The 19,725-nt window shown below is 56.7% G+C and overlaps 1 protein-coding gene across 2 annotated transcripts; it reads left to right on the forward strand.

The window, feature by feature from the left end:
* Positions 1 to 1,165: 1,165 nt before the first annotated feature.
* SHD (Src homology 2 domain containing transforming protein D) lies at positions 1,166 to 17,639 on the forward strand. 2 transcript variants are annotated; one of them, XM_084614387.1, is made up of 6 exons: positions 1,166 to 2,636; positions 8,882 to 9,008; positions 9,536 to 9,757; positions 11,042 to 11,213; positions 12,513 to 12,632; positions 16,471 to 17,639. In XM_084614387.1, the coding sequence occupies exons 1-6, from the start codon at positions 2,304 to 2,306 to the stop codon at positions 16,655 to 16,657; spliced, it is 1,161 nt and encodes a 386-aa protein (XP_084470513.1). In that variant the 5' UTR covers positions 1,166 to 2,303; the 3' UTR covers positions 16,658 to 17,639. The 2 variants fall into 2 exon arrangements, with proteins under 2 accessions (XP_084470513.1, XP_084470514.1); XM_084614388.1 differs by having other exon boundaries at positions 11,045 to 11,213.
* The last annotated feature ends 2,086 nt before the right edge of the window (positions 17,640 to 19,725 follow it).

The raw sequence follows: 19,725 nt of genomic DNA on the forward strand, positions 1-19,725 counted from the left end.
GTTTGTTTTTCCTTAATTCCTATCGGCTCAGTTTCTCTCTCTCCACCTCCAGCTGCCCTCGCCTTTAATTCCCCCCTCCCTCCACTTTCCCTCTCTCCCCGATCTCCCTGTTCTTTATTTACAGCCACCTTCTCTCTAGCAAGGAGAGCCAGTTGGCAATTTCACACCTCAGGTTGGGCTAGGCGCCAAGGAGCAGCCGGCATGTCTAGCCAGGGACAACCAGGGAAGATGGGATGGAGAAGGCTAAAAAAGGAAGAGATTTAAACCCCCCCTCCATGCATACATGCAACTTTCTTTTTGCCTGCTCAATTTCAGCTTCTTTTATCCCTCCCTCCCTTTCCCCTGGTCAGTTTCACTAGGCTCTGTCCTCTGGGAGGAATTGAATCTATTGATGCTTCCTTAGGGGATGCTCCATAAAGAGCAGGGATCTGGAGAAAGGGCATTTTCTCTCCTTCCTCCCTTTTCCTGTTGCAGGGGAATGACACTTCTTTGAGAGCCGGGAAGGGGGGGTGCTAGGTATCTGTCCCTCCAGCTGGTGCCTTGCTTCTTGCTGAAGGTCTCTGTAACCTTTGCAAACTAGAGGGAGCTGTGCCTGCAAAAACCATAGGGCCAGGAGGAGGAGGCGAAAAACCCTTTGACGTATCAGGAGCAACGATTGCAAAGAGGCTTCCAGACCTTCCAGCCACCGATTTTTTTTTTTTATCTCCCGCTTTTCCCCAAATCATCCCAACAACCGCATCAAAACTATGACCGGCTTCCTGAAGCTGCAGCTCCTGCCATCCTTCCTCCCAAAAGTAGCCCGCAGGTCCCTGAAAACAAGAAACTGATGGATGCAAAAGGCTGAAAAGTCTCTTCCCACCCCAGCCCCCTTTTCTTTGTGCAGTTGCCTTGCAAAAAGCTACTGGTGGTATCTGGAGATCACTGTTGCAGTTGTTCAGGCTGTGTTGTGTTTGCAGTTACTTTCCTGGATCCTGTAAAGGAGACAAGCTCTCAGGGAAAGCATCATAACAACCCTCTCAAAATCTAACAAAGGAGAAGAAAGCTATAACTGGATTCTTCCAAGCTAGACTTTTGCTAAAGTTTTCCAGTCCTGCTTTTGTGAATGTCTCTTAAGAGGGAGGAGGTTTGATTTTTTTTTTTTTTTTTTTTTGGGTAAGATCTCTGCTTATTTGGGCTTTGGAATAAATCACTCTCTTCCCCCCCACCAGAAATAAAAACTGAATGATGGATGTGTGCCAATGTGTACTGGAGATTGTCTTGTTTGTCCAGGAATTGCGTGTGTGAGGGTTTGACGCTTCAGCAACCTTAACTGTAAACCAAGGAAGTTTCTGGTGGCGATGGGAAATAAATATATACACAGCTTCGTATCTGACAAGAAACGGTAGCTGGGAGGTGATTCCGTTCCCTGGATATCTTAAAGGATTCTAACTGGATAGACAAAGACTTACGAGAACCGGTGGTTATATATTTATGTATTTAAGAGGAACTTTGTAAAGGCAGTTTTAAAATGGATATTAATGTGCCTGGCTAGTGTTTGAACGGGTGAGGTGTTCATTGTCTAGGGTTGTTTTTGTTTTTTAAATGTTTCTTTCCAGACCATAGAAAATTGTCTTTGCGGGATGCTCTATTGTTGCTTAGATCTGATCGTTCCATAATGAACTGGTAAATTTCTTTTCTCTCTCTTTCTTTCTCCTTTAAAAGCGCTAATGCTTTGTAAATGCTCAGTATCGCAAATCCGTTTTAGGGATTAAAACCGATCTCTTGGAAAGACACTCTGGAGCTTTCATTCGAGACAGGTTTTTGGCTGTGTGTGTCTATTTTTTGAAGCTTAGTGCAGGGGAGATGAATTTTTAAAAAAAAAAAAAGACTTTTTCTCCCCTCAATTGTCCATTGCATTTGAACTGGTAATAGAATGTGAAAACCTTCCATGATCCAACCCCCACACAGAGATCTGGTTTGATGTAAGTATTTTATTTCATAAGGTCTATAGGATCTCCAGACAGGAGTGTGTTGCTTTTCATTTTGTGTTAAACACCTTTGAAACCCTCTTCTATTAAAGGGAGAGAGGAAATTTCATTTCCAACTCCTGGAGCAGCTCGCTCTGGGATAAGACATCAGTCTGAGACATAAACATTGGAGACCTCTCGATGCTCAGGGTCTCCTGAAAGGAAGATGAATGACACCCAATTTGGATTATAAATCATGGGGAGCCGCTAAGGCTTATCTGATGGCAGCTTGAGAATTCTTCCAAACCCACTTGTTCTGCCCAGAGAGGTCGGGGTTTTGTTGTCAGGCTGGAACAAATGGCCAAGTGGCTGAAAGATTACTTGAGTTTTGGGAGCAGGAGGTCTCCTCCACAGCCCCCCAAGCCCGACTACACAGAGAGTGAGATCTTAAAGGCTTACAGAGCACAGAAGAGCCTGGACTTTGAGGATCCCTATGAAGACAGCGACAATAAACTGGAGCCAGATCCCGGGGGCTCGGGATCCCCAAATATGGCAGCTGCTGGTGGCTGTGCGGAAGGGAAATACACCTCCCCAAAACACAGGCTTATCAAAGTGGAGTCCACTGACCTGAACAGGAGCAAAGCTCTGTTGGAGACGGCAGCTGAGGAGCTGAAAGGCAGGCAAGAGCAGGTAGGTGCTGGGAGCAAGGGGATTTACTGAGCTGGTGTCCTTCAGGGGTCTGATCACACTCAGGCCTCGCCCTCTCGGCCTGTGGTCACATCACATCCCTCATGCTAAGCAGGGCTGGGTCAGGTTGCTGCTTGGATGGGGATTTCCAAGGTGTTGCATGCAGGGGGATTCTATAACTGGTGCTCTTTGCTCTGAGTCAGGGCTCTTCTGGAAGTGGTAGGGCGTACTGCGCAGCAGGCGATGTCCAGCTGATCCTGAATGCTTTCTGTGAGAGCTGGTGTGTTCAGCCCAGCAGCCTGGCCAGAGGCCGACTTGGGTGAGGATGCGGGGCTTCCATGAATTCACCCCGATGTTTCAGTTAGATGCAGCATTGTTCGCTTCCCATCCTACAGTGCTTTGGGGTGAGCTATTACGACGAAACGGCTGCTGGTTGTGCCCCAGAGATGGCTGCATTTTGGCGGTGTGTGCAATTACGCCCAAGGGGAGAGTTTGCTGGGTATTGTGGGATATACCCATGAATTGGAGAAAGGAAGGAGGGAGGGGGAGAGAGGACCGCAGCCTGGGGCTCCATGGGCAGGGAAAGGTTTCAAGCGGCAGCCACGCTTTTCGGTTTGTTTCACCTTCTGGCAAGAAATGTGCAATAAATGATCCTTCCTGACAGCATCAGGGAAAGAGCCGACTTTCTGATTTCATAGCTCTGGAGCTGAGGACTGGGGCCCAGGAGACCTAGAGTTGATTCCCAGCTCTCCCACCAATGCCCAGTGGGACCTTGTGCAAGTCCCTTCCCTTCTTTCAGGCCATGGTTTTCCATCTGTAACATGGGGCTAAAATGCCCCGTCCTTTGCTGCAGCCTGTCTGTCTCGTCTGGTTAGATTGTAAGCTTTTCAGGTCTCACTACGCATAGGTACAATGCCTAGTGCTATGAAGCCTGGTCTCATCTGGGGCGTCTCAGTCCTCCTGGAATACCAGTCATTATCAATGCTATGTAACACTTTCCCAATGGCATTTTCTGTATTTGTTCCTGTGACAGTCACTGAGCCTCGTCTCTCCAGCCCAGATCCAACCATGCTAGTCCTCCGGAGCTGCCCATGCAGAGAGCATGCTGAACTGCACGGGGAGGTGGGAGGGGGGCAGCTTTGGAGCGTCGCTCAGCGTATACCTGGGGTTGTCCAGCAATCACTCATTCTGGGCATGTCAGTGGTGCAGGAACAGCAGAGGGCTAAGTCTGTAACAGGCCTGGCTCAATAGGGGTTGCAACCTGCTGCACTCAGTGGTCCTCTTTGGAGCAGTGGATCCATGGGCGTATTATTCTGCTGCTGCTTAGGGGTAGCTGTGCCAATGCTTGCCCATTCAGATCGTGCCCATGGGCACTGATGCGGGGACACCTCTGCCCCGTTCACTGGACTCTGGACGCATCCTTTCCATTTTCCGTTGAACTGTGGGCGCTACTGTTCCATGAAGGAGATGGGGGACGCCATGGATACGTCTACCCTGCAGTCAGGAGGGGCGACGGTAGGATGTGTCGCGTACCCCAGTGAGCATAGCAGTGAAGTCATGGCAGCAGGGGCAGAAGCCCAGGTTAGCTGGTCGAGCGCATTCCGAAGGACCCGGGCGAGCTTGTACCCAGGAGTCTATATTTAGCGAGCGAGTGTGGACAAAACCAGCTTGCATATGTCTTGTGATTGCTGGGTAGACATAGGGTACAGAGGGGGGATTGCCAGTGTGTGGCACAGAGGAGTGGGGAGGCAGGACTCAACAGGCTGGGAGTGCTGCCAAAGGAGAGATCAGCGCGCTGACCCCTCTGTCGGGGTCACAGATGATGGGGATGGGTCTGCAGTGGCTGTAACACGGGGCCGGTGCAGCAGGCGAGGGGTTCATCAGCACGTCAGTGAGCTCATGGAGGAGGGTGTGAAATCTAGACCAAAGCGTGAAGCCGTTGGCAGGCTCAGCTCCATACGACTGCTGCTGGGATCACAGGTTCCTGCCCTCCTTAGCACCCCTGCTCTCAGCCTTATTAGCAGTGACGTGTGGCAGGCAGAGGTGCCGCTGGCCCAGAGGGATTTTTCACACCTCTCTCCACATGCAGCCCACGTGTCACCATAACCCCATCCCAGCATGCCCAGCGATCGCTAACGAGCCCCACTGTGGGAGAGGTCAGTGTCGCTGTCCCCCCAGGGGGAAGTGAGGCCCGGGGAGAGGGGACGCGACAGCGGCAGAGCTGGGATTAGAACCCCCGTCTCCCCACTCCTCCACTCTGCCTCCTCGTCATAATTAAAGCATCAGCCATAATTCTCATCTTCAGCCTCTGCCTTTGATGGTTAATTCATTGGTGACGATAAGGGGGTGACATTTAATACCGGGAGCGACGGTGCTTTGGGTGCCGAACTCCAGCCACACCCTGCGAGAGGCCCGAGGATTTCTGCGCGAGATCAGGTGGAGGGGTGAGCTGGGAGGACGTTGTACCCGGTTTATGGATTCAGGCTGTCAACCACAGACTGCCAGCTCACCTAACCCACACCTGAATCATCCCTGTGACCCTGTAATGCGGCTGTTCTGCAGGAGGGCTTGGGCTTGACGGCAGCTGCAGGTTATGTCACAAGCCATTAGGAAGGTGAGCAACTCTACAGGCAGAAATAACCTAGCTCTGACCTTGACTGCATGAGAGTCTAACCATCCTGGGTAACCGTGCAGCCAAAGGCTGGTGGGGGAGGGGGGCTTAGGACTGCATTCCTTTAGTGGGTTACCCGGAGGAAGAAAGCCCCCGTTTCTTTTAGAGAGGTCGCTACTCTGCCGTAAGACTAGCACTGCCAAACTCAGCAGCAGCGTGGTCTAGTGGTGAGAGCAGTGAGCTAGCGCACCTGGACTCTGGTCCTGGCTCTGCCACTGCCCTGTTACGTGACCTCGGGCAAATCCCTTCCCTTCTGGGGCCCTATCCATCCTCTCTCTTTAGATCATAAGCGTTTCTGGGCAGGGGGTGTCTCTCACTATATGAACATGCAGTGCCCAGGGCAAGGGGGGCCCTGATCTCGGTTGGGATCGCTAGGCAGCACTGCAATAATATGATGTTTACTTGATAGTGCCTCGGTAAAGCGGGTACGTATTGTCACCCCCCCGTGCTGATGGAGACGCTGCAGCTGGGGACGCGTGACTGCAGCATGTGTGGACGTCCCAGGGTAGGTCTACACTGCAGGCGGGGAGTGTGATCACAGCACGCATGGACATACCTGAGGCTCCGTTCTAGCGAGCTCAGGTACTAACAGCAGGGAAGCTGTGGCAGCAAACACTTCAGCACAGGCTCACCCCCCCCAGGGCGTACCCAGGTCCTGGCTGGGGGACATGTACAACCCCCCCCCCCCCCCCGAAGCTCACGCCGCCAGGGTTTCTTTGCTGTTGGTGTCTGACCTAGCTAGATCCCAGCTAGCGCTGGCATGTCCATGCCTGCTGTGATCACCCTCCCCGCCTGCAGTGTAGACCTACCCTGAGACTTGCCCACGATCAGTGCCTGAGCTAGGAAGAGGAGCCAGGAGTCAGAACGCCCTGTGTGTTGATCACTAGACCATGCCCCCTCTCAAAGAGCCTAGTCCTCCTCTCATTTACACCAGAATTTACTCTGGAGTGACTCTGATTACTGCTGGTTTACACCAGAGTATATGAAAGGGGAAGTCAGGTCCTCTGTTCTCACCGTGATAATATCAAGCACATTTCTGCTCCCCCCTAAACTATTCCTTGACCTTGTTTGTAGTGTCCTAGGGGATGTTTTCGTTTCCCTTTTGAACTGGGCCACATGTTCCTCTCTGCTACTGATCACCTTGCGTTCAGAGACAGTCCCTGCTGGATGCTGGCCTTTGCTGGCCATACTTCTCACTAGGGGAGCTATCTTTCTTTAAATCTATGCGTGAAGTTGTTGCATACACACACCTTACATTTATACAGTGCCTTTCTTCCCAAAGCATGTTACATATGCAGGGAACGCTCACCCAGCACTGAAATGCAGCCACCTCTGGGGTGGAACGCGGTAACTGTTTTAACAGTGCACAGCAACACTGCACAGGGATGATTCATCCACTGCTGAAATGCAGCCAACTCTCAGGTGACCGGTGACAGCTGTTTAACAGTGCCTCTGCATAGGGCTCACTCACCCAGCCCCGAAATGCAGCCATCTCTGGGCTGGAACATGGCCGCTTTAAGAGCACACAGCAACACTGCGCAATAGTTCAGGAGGTGAAAAAGAAGCCAGACAGTCATTTCCCCATCTGGAATTTGAGCAGGACACAGGGGCTAACGCCCTGCCCCTGGCAGAGAGCTCCCTGGGGTTGATAATGAGTACAGCTGATCAGCAGCCCTGCCTGTTTTCCCACCCAGATCCCACCCAGGCCTCATGCTACTGGCGTGAGGTCTCAGCATGAGGGGCTGTGATCAGTTGGGCTAGTGCCCTTTCCTCACAGTAGCTGCAGGTGCCAGTTCGAGCCCGGCTGCCATTTCCTCTGTCTTCCCTGATGAGCATCAGCTTCTGCCAGCACCACGCGAATGCTGGGGTCCCCCACCGGCTGGCGAGCTCCCCCATCTCCGACCCTCCACCCGCGCCCTGCAAAGGGGCAGGAGTCCCCGTGCCAATCGGACCGCTCCCCCATCTCTGATCCCTGGCTGTCAGTCAGGCCTTGTCCCCCTGCTTGCCGCTCGCTGCCCCCGACAGCGTGTTAGACACGCTCAAACAGCCCGCGGAGGAAATGTTTTGAGAGCTGCAGGCAAATGAGACAGGCGCATGGCAATTGCCTCTCAGCCGCTCCTCGAAGCAATTACCCTGCTTCTCCCCTTTTGTGTCTGTGAATTGAGCGCTGAGAAATGAGGTGGATTGACAGCGCTGCGGGCCGATGTTTTCTTTACCCACAGAGCGGGTGCGCTCTGGGCTGTCACAGGACAAGACATGCCCGCGTACACACACAGACGCTCTCTGGCCAGCCTACGCGCCTCTACCCCCTGACCTAGAGGAGCGGGGAGAGCGGTCTCCATCCTGCTGAGACTGGCAGCCAAGGCAGCGCTAAATGCGTTCTGCCAGCTCTGAGATGGCCCTGAGACCAAATAACGCCCTGCACTGAGCAGCCACCGGATGGCAGCTTCTCTCAGGCCTCCCTGCCCCAGCCTGGATTCAGACCAGAACCCCAGAAGCGAAAGGCTCCAAAGCCACAAGGCCACACAGTCCCACTGATTTCATTGCTTTCTATTACCTCTCCACCCAGGGCGTAGCACTCCCTGTCTCTGCAGCTGTACGTCAGGCTCAGACTTGAGCTCGCTTGCTGCCTCTCTGCCTCCAGAGATGTGGGATCGGCTGTGACAAAGCTTAGGCCAGATCCTCAGTGGTATTTAGGAGCCTAATCTGGGTCTTAATGCCTTCCTTCTCCATCACACTCTGCAAAGATCTCCCAGCAAACCCATGGGAAGCATGTGAAAGGCAGGCTGGTGTCACTAGCCCTGTGTCACCGATGGGGAAACTGAGGCAGGGGCTTGCCCGAGATCATGCAGCAAATTGGTGTCAAAGCTGGAAGTAGGACTCAGGGCTTTCCAGGCTCACATCTCCTCTCCTTCTCTCTGCACTTTTCACCTGGCCTCTGATGAGATGAGCTTGCTGGTGTCCTCAGGTTTGGGCTGCTACCTGGCTCTGACTGGATTCCTAGTTTAACTCCTATGTCCATAGAGAAATCGTAGAATTGTAGGGCTGGAAGTGATCTCGTGAGCTCACCTAGTCCAGCCCCCTGCACTCAGGCAGGACCAAATAACCCTAGACCATCCCTGACAGGGGTTTGTCCAACCTGTTCTTTAAAACCCCAAATGATGGGGATTCAACAACCTCCCTTGGGACCCTGGTCCAGAGCTTAACTCCCCTGAGAGTTAGAAAGTTTTCCCTAATATCTAACCTAACTCTCCCTGGCTGCAGATTAAGCCCATTGCTTCTTGTCCCGCCTTCAGTGGTCCCGGAGAGCAATTGGTCACCATAGTCTTTATAACACCCTTGAGCATACTTAAAGGCTGTTTTAACATTTCCTCATCCGTGTGGACGCAGTGAAGTCCCTTTGTCTCTTATTTTAATTCCCACCGATCTGGGTGCTGGGGGAGAGGGACTCCTGCTGGCAGGGCTGATCAGTGCCCTGGGCTGCTTCCCCGGGTTGCTCCTGCAGCTGGGATGTTTGGGTGCCGCTGGGCCTGGCCCTGCCTTTTCTGCGCTGAGTGTTGCCCCTCCTTGCCCGCAGGGCGATGCTGACAGCGAGTACTCTGACCCCTTCGATGCCCGCCAGGAGCAGCCAGGGGACACCAAGGAGCTGGTGCCGGAGAACAACGGCTACATGGAGCCCTATGACGCCCAGCGGGTGGTGGCAGGTGAGAGACACCAGGGCAGGAGCAGTCGCCAGGGGTGGGGCAGGACCCTGTGCTGCATGGAGCAGCTCCTAGCTGCGACTGCACGGGGGGACTGGGGCAGGGCTCTGTGACGCTGCTTCTCGCTCTCACTGAGGCACCTGTGCCCAAGGGGAAGGACAAGGCTGTTATCAACTCCCCTGCCTGGCTCGCTAGCCCCTTGGGTGAGTAGGAGGGCACCCAATGTACCCCCCCCCGCACATGGGCACCTGGCACCCAATCTCCCCCCCGCACATGGGATCCTGGCACCCAGTGTACCCACCACACATGTGGGCACCGGGCACCCAGTGTACCCACCCATGCATGTGGGCACCTGCTGTGTGGCACCCAATCCCTCCAGGTATATGAGCATCTACTGCCACTCTCCCCACCCCCTCGCCTGCACATGGCCTCCTGCTGTCTGCCCGCCATGCCCTGGCACACGTCTATACACGGGCTCCTCGGCCCAGCCTTGGCCCTGCCCAACTAATCCCCTTTCGCTGGACTCCCAGATTTCCAGGGGAAAGGCGACTGGGAGGGCCGGCGGGGGAAGAAGTGCCTGCAGGGCCTGCAGCTTTACGACACCCCCTATGAGGAGCAGGAGCGAGATCCCGAGGGCGGCCCAGCCAGCCCGGCCCGCGAGAGCCGCCTGCCCCAAGATGACGAGCGGCCAGCGGACGAGTACGATCAGCCCTGGGAGTGGAAGAAAGACCACATCTCCCGGGCCTTTGCAGGTATGTCCCGCCCTGTTCCGCTGAGCCGGCAGAGCCCCCGGGAAGGGCCAGTCTCTGTGGGGAGGGGAGTGGCACAGTGCCAGAGACATGGGGCTCTGCTGGAGCCTGGGAGGGCATGGCTCTGGGGCTAAGCCTCAGGTGTGAAATCCCCAGGAAGCTCATTCTGCCTAGGCAGGTGGCTTCAGCTCCAGGCATTTCCTGTGCGGGGCCCTTTCCAGCGAGATCATGAGCCCTGGAATCCCTGCTGCTCTGCCTGAGCATCAAACCCCCCAGAGCACTTTCCAGTAGGCTCAGGGGGTTCACCCTAGAGTCCTTCGACTACAATCTCCTGGCCCCCATGGGGCTGTGTGTCCAGCTGATGCCCCAGGTGGGTTGCATGTCACTGGGGTTGCAGCTCCGTGGTCCTTTGGGATCCTCTAGGGTGAAAGGTGCCATCGGGATGTAATTGATTAACAAGAGCCAGTCATGGGAAGCAGCCCTGATGGTGCCAGAAAAGGGAGGGAGTGGCAGGGACCTGGTGCCCCGGCCTCCTGCCCTGCCCCGGCATAGCAGTGGGAGTTGGCACCAGAGGGAAAGGATGTGGCATTACTAATGGCACCTTCAGGGCCCATCAGGCCAGGGGCTCCAGTCCAGTCCCAGACCGGCTCTAAAGACCCCTGCTGCAAAGAAGCCACAGGCCCGAACCTGCAGCCTCTGCAGTCTTCCCATTGGCTTCAGTGGCCTCTGAGTCCGGCCCAATGAGCCGAAGGAGCAAAGTAATGTAACTGGGAAATGGGATGCGGGGTTCCTCTGAGGCTCAGGTGGCAGGGATCAGGCACAGAGAGTGGGGCTGAGGGCAGAGTTTGGATCCAGAGCTCTGACGTTGTTTGCTTGGGTTCCAGACGCTCGGCGTCCCCCATCTTGATGGATGCGTGGGCAGACGGGCACTGGGGGACGCGGGCTGAAGCTAAGAGGAATCCAAGGAAGGGTCAGGCCTGACGGAGCTTCTCCCCACCAGGCTGGGTACAGGGCGGGGGTGGCATTTGTGGGGCAGGAGTTCACCCTCCTTTGGCCCTGGACCAATGATACTGGCTAGAGATGGGTGCAGTGTCCTCCAGGTACCCAGGTGTGGGGCCCAAGGCTGCTGCTGGGTTGATGAGACTATGGCTCACTGGCAGCGGAGGGTGGAACCAGCAAGGGGGACTCAGTGCTCCGCTGAGCCGGGGTCGGGGAGACTGTGGCCCAACCAGGAGCAGCCTGCCACCTCTCCCTCCCCGTGTAATGCATTTTTCCCCCCCACCCAAGCAGTGCAGTTCGAAAACCCCGACTGGGAACGCCCCTCCTCCCTGAACAAAGAGCGCCGTCAGCCACCAAAGCACCTGACGGCAGGCCCCAAGCACAGCCGATCGCACAGCCCGGAGCGCAGTCCCCCCATGGCCGAACGCGTGGACCCCTCGCTGCCACTGGAGAAGCAGGTGTAAGTCCCAGGGGCGGGCAAGCCTGGCAGCTGGATGGGCACCAGCATCCTTTAGATCCATGGTTCCCTGCCTGCTCCGGATGCCCTGATGGCAGGCCACACAGGGCGGGAGCTGAGGCTGTACCATGCCCCCAAGCCAGCCATGCTGGGTGCAGCTGTGGCCAGAGCTCTGAGCCCATAATGTATTCGTCCCAAGATGCACTGGGGCAAGGCGTGCGTACGGGTCATTGGTCAGAACACAGCGCTGAGCTCGGGAGCTTTGAGCCACGAGCACCGTCACATGCCACGGAAACTGTTACAGACCTCGGGACCCTGGAGGAAATCTGGGAGTTTGACCTCTCTCCTCCCAGAGGATGGTTTGCAATCGCCCCACAATGCACCACAGTTCGGGGCACCACTGGGCATTCTGGGATCCGTGCCCAGAAGACACTGCTGCTGCCACGGCCAGGGCCCACAGGGGGTAAGTATTTAAGTCATTCCAGAGTGCCCCGTGCGGACAGGCCTGGCTTGCGTCTCCTGCAGCCCAGCTGATTGCAGCAACAGGCCCCGCCTTCAGTCACCCTATGTCTTGGGTGGTCACTCACACCAGGGCAAAGGTTCTGGTAGCGTGTTGCTCCCACTCTCCACCGGTGTAAAAGACATCATGAGGTCCAGGGGGATGGAGAAGAAGCTTGAGGGGTGGGATGGGAACAGGAGGTTGTGCTCTTGCCATGATAACACAGACCTTGCCTGAAGCGTGGCCAACCCCAAGCATTCAAAATTCCTGAGTCAGGCCCCCAAAAACCAAGAGATGGCCTTGAACAATCCTGGGATTAAAAACATTGTGGAGAGGAGGTTCTTTCAATTTACCTTCCTGGTTCTGAGCTTTCAGGGTGCTCTTGGGTTGTGTTTTCAGGATTTTCTCTGCAACTAGGAGAGCTAGATGCCCACTTAATCTTTTAAAGGAAAGCTGAGATTCTCCTGTATTCACCTGACTCCAGTAGCTGGGGATTTGAGAAAAGGCAGGCAACTAAAAGAAGATGTGTGAGGAGGGAGGTTCTGGAGCAGCCTCCCAATAGGAGGAGTGGGGGAAACCAACCTCACTTGTTTGAAGATAGACCTTGCTAGGTTTATGGCCGAAATGACACAATGGTGTTGCCTGGGTAGCAGGGGACTGGCCCAAAGACCCAGGAGCTCCCGTCTAGCCCTGTGTTCTACGTTCCTAAAAGCAGCAGGTATCGCAAGGCTGATGGTGAAATTGGGAGCACTGGGAGCTCTGTGTCTGTCGCTGTGTGACCCTCTCCTCTCCCCCCACCCCAGGTGGTACCATGGCTCCATCAGCAGAGCGGACGCCGAGACCCTGCTGACTCTGTGCAAAGAAGGCAGCTACCTGGTGCGGAACAGTGAAACCAGCCACCACGACTACTCCCTGTCACTCAGGTGAGACGCCCACTCGCTGTCTTTCCCAGCCTCTGCGGAGAGCTGCTGGGTCGGGGAATTGTCTGCAGCGGGGGTGCTCGCGCCCTGCAGCTCTATGACCCAGCCACCTGGAGCTTCCCAGGTGGGCGGTCATTAATTAAACTGGCGGCCCCACCAGGGGGAGCTGTTAGCCCTGTTGCAAAGATGGGGAAACTGAGGCACGGAGCAGGGAAGGTCTGGTCCCCAGTGGTGAGATATTGGCAGACTTGGGTATAGAACCCAGGAGGTCTGACTCCCAGGAGGGTTAAGCACAAATTGGTAGCTAACTCCCATAAACTCCTTGAAAGTCCCAGGCTAGACTACACTACAAGGTCCAAGCGTAAAACCCAGGAGTCCTGATTCCCACTCCCCCTGCTCTAACCACTAGACTCCCCCTTTCTCTCCCTCTCTCTCTCACTTCCCAGGGCTCCCATGACACCTCTCTCTGCAGGTCGGAGCGAGGGCTCATGCCCACGGTACGTGCGTGGGAGAGAAAGCATCTCTCTGAATCCCTGTGTAGTGCAGGGAGCCGGTGTGTCATTGCCTGTGACCTGCTGTCACCTCCAAGGGGTGTGGGGGGGAGGTGTGTGGGGGGGGGGTGGAGGGGAGAAGCTGGTTGCGTGGCCTGGGAGGAGATGGAGACACGGGCTGCAGAAACTGACGTGGCTCGACAGTATCAGAGGAGAGCAGCGGAGCGGTGGCATCAATACACTTCACTTCTTCCAGGCGTCGGATGCCTCGCAGGCCGCGGGGGGCTGGTGGGGGGTGGCCGGGCGCTGTGCTCACTACATTCCTGCCCCACTCCCTGGCACTGGGGAGCCAGAGCTCCTGGGACACATGGTGCGTTGTGTTGGGGCATCTCGACTCCTGGTGCCAAGGGGGTTGATGTAGGTGACGTGACGGGGGCATTGAGGGGTGGTAACATGGTGTCGTCAGTCACTGCCCTGAGTGCCAGAGCCCACCGAACAGGGGGACGTCTCTGCTCTCCGGCCCTGTGGAGCCAGCCCTGGTCGTGCCCTATGGACGTGACCTTCTCCTGGAGGCTTTTGTTTGTTTTAAACCTGCTGCCTTTTAATTTCGTTGGGTGACCCCTCGTTCTTGTGTTATGTGAAGGAGCAAATAACACTTATTCACACTTATTCACACCTCTAACACTTATTCACACCTCTAACACTTATTCACACCTATTCATTTTCTCCACACCATTCGTGATCTTACAGACCTCTGTCACCGGGGTTCTCAACCTGTTCCGTGCTCAAGCCCCCTCAGCATGCTCTAAAAATGCCAGGGCCCAGTGGGCATGGCCGGGGGTGGGGGGGAACTCGGGGCTCCGGGCCGGGGGGGACCCTTGGGCATAGGCATAGTTTTACTTCTGTTTGCGGGGGCCAGGGCTGGCGGAGCTGGAACCAGTTCCACACTGCGGGGGCCAGGGAGGGAGCGCCACCTCCACCCCCTGACTCCCGGGGGAGGGGTGACCGGATGTCCCGATTTTATAGGGACAGTCTCGATATTTGGGGCTTTGTCTTATATAGGCACCTATTACCCCCCTGCCCCTTGTCCCGATTTTTCACATTTTCTGTCTGGTCACCCTAGTGGGGGGATGCAACCAAAAAATATAACTCAAAGGGGGGGACTCAGTTAAAAAGTTTGAAAACCGCTCAGGATGCAGGCAGGAGAGGGGCGGGGTAGCTCAGGGTGCAGGCAGGGGTAGCTAGGGGCTGGGTGCAGACCCCTGGTTGAGAACCACGGCTCTATCCTGTCCCCCATTAGTCGTCTCTTTTCCAAATGGAACAGTCCCAGTCTTTTCAATCTCTCCTCCTACAAGAAGCTGTTCCATCCCCATCATCCATCTCTGAACCTTTTCCAATTCCAATAGATCTTTTCTGAGATGGGACGACCAGATCTGCACGCAGTATTCAAGGTGTGGATGTACCATGAATTCATATAGCGGCATTATAATACATTCTGTTTTATTACCTATCCCTTTCCTAATGGTCCAAATATTCTGATCGCTTTTTTGACTGTCGCTGCACGTTGAGTGGATGTTTTCAGAGACTCCAAGTTCGCTTTCTTGATGGGTAACAGCTAATTTAGACCCCATCATTTTGTATGTGTAGCTGGGATTATATTTTGCCAGGTGCATTACTTTGCGTTTATCACCATTGAATTTCATCTGCCATTGTAAAAAGAAAAGGAGGACTTGTGGCACCTTAGAGACTAACCAATTTATTTGAGCATAAGCTTTCGTGAGCTACAGCTCACTTGAAATCTGCCATTGTGTTGCCCAGTCACCCAGTTTTGCGAGATCCCTTTGTAACTCTTCACAGTCTGATTTGGTCTTAACTACCCTGAATAATTTTGTATCATCTGCAAATTTTGCCACCTCCCTGTTTACCCCTTTTTCCAGATCATTGATGAATATGTTGAACAGCCCAGGGCCCAGGACAGACCCCTGGGGGACACCACCATTTACCTCTCTCCATTCTGAAACTGACCATTTATTCCTACCCTTTGTTTCCTGCCTTTAAACCAGTTACTGATCCATGAGAGGACCTTCCCTCTTACCCCATGGCTGCTTAACGATGGGCGAGTGGGTTTGTGCAGGAGGATGAGAGACCAGACTCTTGTTCCCAGCTCCTAGGTCAATGTGTGATCTGCTGGGTTAGCATAGCGGAGGGCTGGGCTCCCTTGTCCTGGGAGAAGGCTCTTGTTCCCAGCTCCAGGAGGGGAGTGGGGTCCAGTGGTCAGAGCAGGGGCCTGGGAATCAACATCTTGTAAGCTTAGGCCCTTAAGCTTCCCTCCTGGGGTGGGTAAGTTTTAAAGTCATTCCTGGCTGTCAAGGGCTTGGAGAGCCTTGGATGCGGGAGGAGCAAGAGGCCCGTTCTCCTCTCCCCAGGATCCTCCAGGTCCTTCCCCCGGCTCATGGGCACAATCTCCCCCGACAAGTAGCTCCCCGTGAACTCTCTGCCTGGAACATCTGCTTCTTATTAGCGGTCGGCAAGCACATCAAAGGGCCAGGCCGGCAGGCGCTTTGTCGGCTGTCTGTGCACAGAATGAGCCACACGGCCTGGGGAGCAGCCGGCATGAATATTTCATTGGGTTAATCGCAGCAGCATGCTCTGATCCCCGGGCCCCGCTCCCCCCGCCGCACGCTTTGAAATATTTATCCCCGCACAGGGATGGGAGCTGGGGTTGGCTCTATCTCTGCACGGTGTCTCCGAGGTAGCCCCCAGCCTGGCTCCGGAGAGCAGAGCAGCCCCTCTCCTGGCTGGCTTGGATCACGCAATCTGCCAGGGTGCTCAGGGATTCCTCAACCAGCAACATTCCTGCGCTGGGATCCGCCGGCCTGGAGATATTGCAGGACCCTGCTCCGATCCCCAGACAAAGCGGCCAGGTGTTGCTCCTGGGTTCTGTAGCTGGGACTGGTTTGCTGGGATGGTGAGTGAGTGGCTTCCGCTTCTCCGGGGCCTCAGATTCCACCACTGTGCAATGAGGAGGATACTATCATGGCAAATCACATGGCCTCCAGTGGCTGCTGAGTACTGTGGCTACTTGGCAGCAGCTGGGCTAGAACTCGGAGCCTCCTGCTCCAAAAACCACCAGCTGTTGCTGTTTCAGATAAGGGAGAATCCCCAGCAACAGCTAACAGTATAGGCCTTATGACACACAGCTGAGCAGCTCTGCTTAGCATGACCATATCTCCCTCTAGTGGCTGACCGCAGCAAAGACAAGAGCTCAGGGCCAATGGGATTACTCCTGTGGCTCCAATGCGAGGGGATGCCCGTTGCTAATGATCTTTCCCCTTTGCCTCCATCCACAGGAGCAGCCAGGGCTTCATGCACATGAAGTTCACCAGGACCAGGGAGAGCAAGTATGTGCTGGGCCAGAACAGCGCCCCCTTCGAGAGCATCCCCGAGGTCATCCACTACTACACGGCGCGGGAGCTACCCATCAAAGGGGCCGAGCAACTCTCATTGCTGTACCCTGTCGCCGTGCAGACCCTCTGACGCGGGGGGGACGCTGGATGCTTGCTGACCGCGCAGGACAGGGGCTGCTCCCGCCCTGCCCGCTCCCAGAAGCACTGGCTCGAGGATGGGGCTGAAGGAGGAAGGGCTGGTCCGGAGCTTGCAGCTGGGGAGGCCCCAGCCCAGCCCCCAGAGGCGAATGGGGTGGCACTTTGCGTGACCTGCCGTTTCAGCACAGGGGAGTCATGCTCCGAAGCAGCTATAGCAAGTCGCTCTGCCTGTAATGCTGCATCCAGCGCCCTCCTGCTGTCCCAGCCCCTGCATCCTGCTCTGGGGGGGTGGCCTTTGTCCTGGTAGGTCCTACACATGGAAGGGGTTAGCCCAGGGTCATCCCTTCTAGCCACATCTGGGAGCTCCTGCTTCGGGGCTGTTTGTCCCGGAGATTGTCCTGCTGTCCTTTTCCCTTCCCTTTCCCCTCCGCCCCCAGCTTGGTCTCTCCTCCTCCGGGATGCTGCTGGCCCCAAGGTCCTGCTGGGCCCTGCCCCTGAAAATCTCCTCTGCCCTGCTCTGGGGGGGCTGTATCCCAGAGCCCCCCAGCCCATCCTGCTCGGAGAGACACTCCCAAGTTACTTCCCTCGCCTCCAGGCCTGTTTGAGCCCAGGCTTCCTCTTCCCTTGTGCAGCCCTGGGAGCTGCCAGTGTGGGGGAAGGGGTTTCCGAGCATGTCCCATCCTGGACAGTCCCCACCGTCCTGCCCTGGGAGGGACACGCCCGCCGCCCCCGGGAAGGCTCTGAGCACAATAACATGTAGAGACAGTAGGTTCATGTAACTGCCCTCCCGTGTCCTACCCCCAGTGTCATCTCGCCTGAGCCAGCTCCCCCCACCACCGCCCCGGCCCCCTGAGCCAGGTGGGCCCCCTCCCCCTCCAACCCGTTTCCCCCGGCGTGTGTGTGCGGGTCCGTCGCGCCGTGTGTGCTCTGTGCTGCCGTGGCAAATAGGTTTCCATTAAACGCCGTAGTCCAGACTCGGCCCCCGCCCGCCCGTCCGTCCGTCTGTCTCTGCCTGGCTGGGCAGGGGTCCCACCGGGGCCCCAGGGCTCCGTGCATTACTCACCAGGGGACGACGGGGCGAGAGCAGAGCTGGCCCCAGGGCTAGAGGGGCTTGGAGATCCGAGCCCAGAGAGAGCAGGTGACTTGCCAAAGCACCTCGTGATTCAGGAGCGAAAGCCCCATTTGCACCTAACTCCTTTGGGTGCCCTCGGGAGCTGGACTCAGTTTGGAGGAGGGGAGTTTCCCCTCCCCAGACCCCATTGGTGGGTCACCCCGTCCCCTCGATCCAGTGGACACAGCTCTTCCTGGAGAGCAGGGGGTCAGCCCGAAGGGGCCTTCCAGCCTCCTTTCCCCCAAGGGCGGCTCCCCTGCTGGGAGCTGAGTCTCCTCCCTCGGCCCGGGTCTGGTAGCTGGGAGAGTTTCCTGGCCCCGCTTAACTGACCAAGCGCCAGCTAAATTAGCACCTGCAGCCGCAGTGCCACCTCCTGGGACGTGGCCACCCCCAGGACGTGAGGGGGGCAGCTCTCCCCCTCCTCAGCTCCTTTGGCACCTGTCTCCTTCCTGCCCTGGGGTGGGGGGGACTTGTGGCTCCCTGGCCCATTCAGCCCTGGGCCTCTGCCCACAAGCGCCAGTTAATGCCCATGGTGGCGGTGGCTCTTCTGATCTGGGCTGGTCCCCCCAGCTCTCCAAGTAGCCCTCCATGGGGAACGGCCAACCTAGGCTGGATTGGGGCTGGGGGCCTAGTGGGGAAGATGGCCTCCTGCTGCCTGTTTTAGCCTTGCCCCACTCCCAGCCCCCCGGCCCACTCCCCCAGCCACTGGAGGGGTTAGAGCCCTCGCTGGGCCTGGGCAACAGGCCTAACCTGGCACCCCATTAGTAGGGCAGAGGGGCCATGATCTGATGTGGGGGCGGGTGGGGAGAAATGGGCCCAGCGCCGACATGATGGGCCTGGCCCAGCCCCCCCAGAGCAGGCGGTGTCCAGGCAGAGGCGATACACGGCTCAGGGGGATGTGGTGGAGAGACCCCCGCACTGAGGGCTCGGCAGCTGCCATTCCTGATGGAGCAGGAGTGGGGTGACCAGATGTCCTGATTTAATAGGGACAGTCCTGGTATTTGGGGATTTTTCTTATCTAGGTGCCTATTACCCCCACACACACTCTGTCCTGATATTTCATATTTGCTATCTGGTCACCCTCGGCGTGGGGGAAGCCTCCGGGACACAGACGGAGCGAGAGAGACGCCAAGGGCTCTGCTCAGCCAGCGGGTCCTCCCCGGCCCTTCCCGCCACGCCACTCGGGGTGCCTGCACCTTGCAGGCTCTCACCAATCGCCGGCTCTGGGCAGCCCCCTTCCCCCACACCTGGACAGGCGGACACATGGCTGGGTGGACACCGGGGCACCCACCCGCAGTCGAGCCAACGCACGGGGCTGTATGAGGGGGTGACAGGCTGACTGCAGGACACCCGTACGCATGGGCACGGATGCACGTCGGTGACGCTGGCTAACGGGCTGCAGGTGAGTCCCCCGGCCCGGCCCCGGGGCGAACCCCGCCCGCCAGCTCCTAGCCCAGGGGACTGGCCCCTGCCCTGCTCTGCAGCCGCACCCCCTGCCTCATGCCCTCCAGCCGCGTGCCCGGCGGGGGCAGCGTTCTGCTGTGAGTCCAGACGTGCTGCACATGGGGGGGGTCTGATTAATTCATAGATGGGGGGGCACCCAGCGCCCTTCCCATCAGCCGTGTGTGGGGGGGGGGTCTGATTAATTCATAGATGGGGGGGCACCCAGCGCCCTTCCCATCAGCCGTGTGTGTGTGTGTGGGGGGGTCTGATTAATTCATAGACGGGGGGGCACCCAGCGCCCTTCCCATCAGCCGTGTGTGTGGGGGGGTCTGATTAATTCATAGACGGGGGGGCACCCAGCGCCCTTCCCATCAGCCGTGTGTGTGGGGGGGCATAAGCTGCTGCCTCCCCTTTTCTTAGCGTCTGACTTTGTCTCCCTTCACGTCCATCCGCCTGCCGCTGCCCGTTTCTCGTTTCTCGTTTCTCATCCTCGTCAGGTCCGGCCC

Source organism: Lepidochelys olivacea, assembly GCF_965140295.1.
Source record: "Lepidochelys olivacea isolate rLepOli2 genome assembly, chromosome: 25".
NCBI lineage: Eukaryota > Metazoa > Chordata > Testudines > Cheloniidae > Lepidochelys > Lepidochelys olivacea.

Coding starts and splice junctions, on each gene's coding strand:
- SHD (XM_084614387.1), top strand. CDS start 2,304: ATGGCCAAGTGGCTGAAAGATTACTTGAGTTTTGGGAGCAGGAGGTCT. Junction 9,009..9,535: donor CGCCCAGCGGGTGGTGGCAG/GTGAGAGACACC, acceptor CTGGACTCCCAG/ATTTCCAGGGGAAAGGCGAC. Junction 11,214..12,512: donor CTGCCACTGGAGAAGCAGGT/GTAAGTCCCAGG, acceptor CCCCCACCCCAG/GTGGTACCATGGCTCCATCA.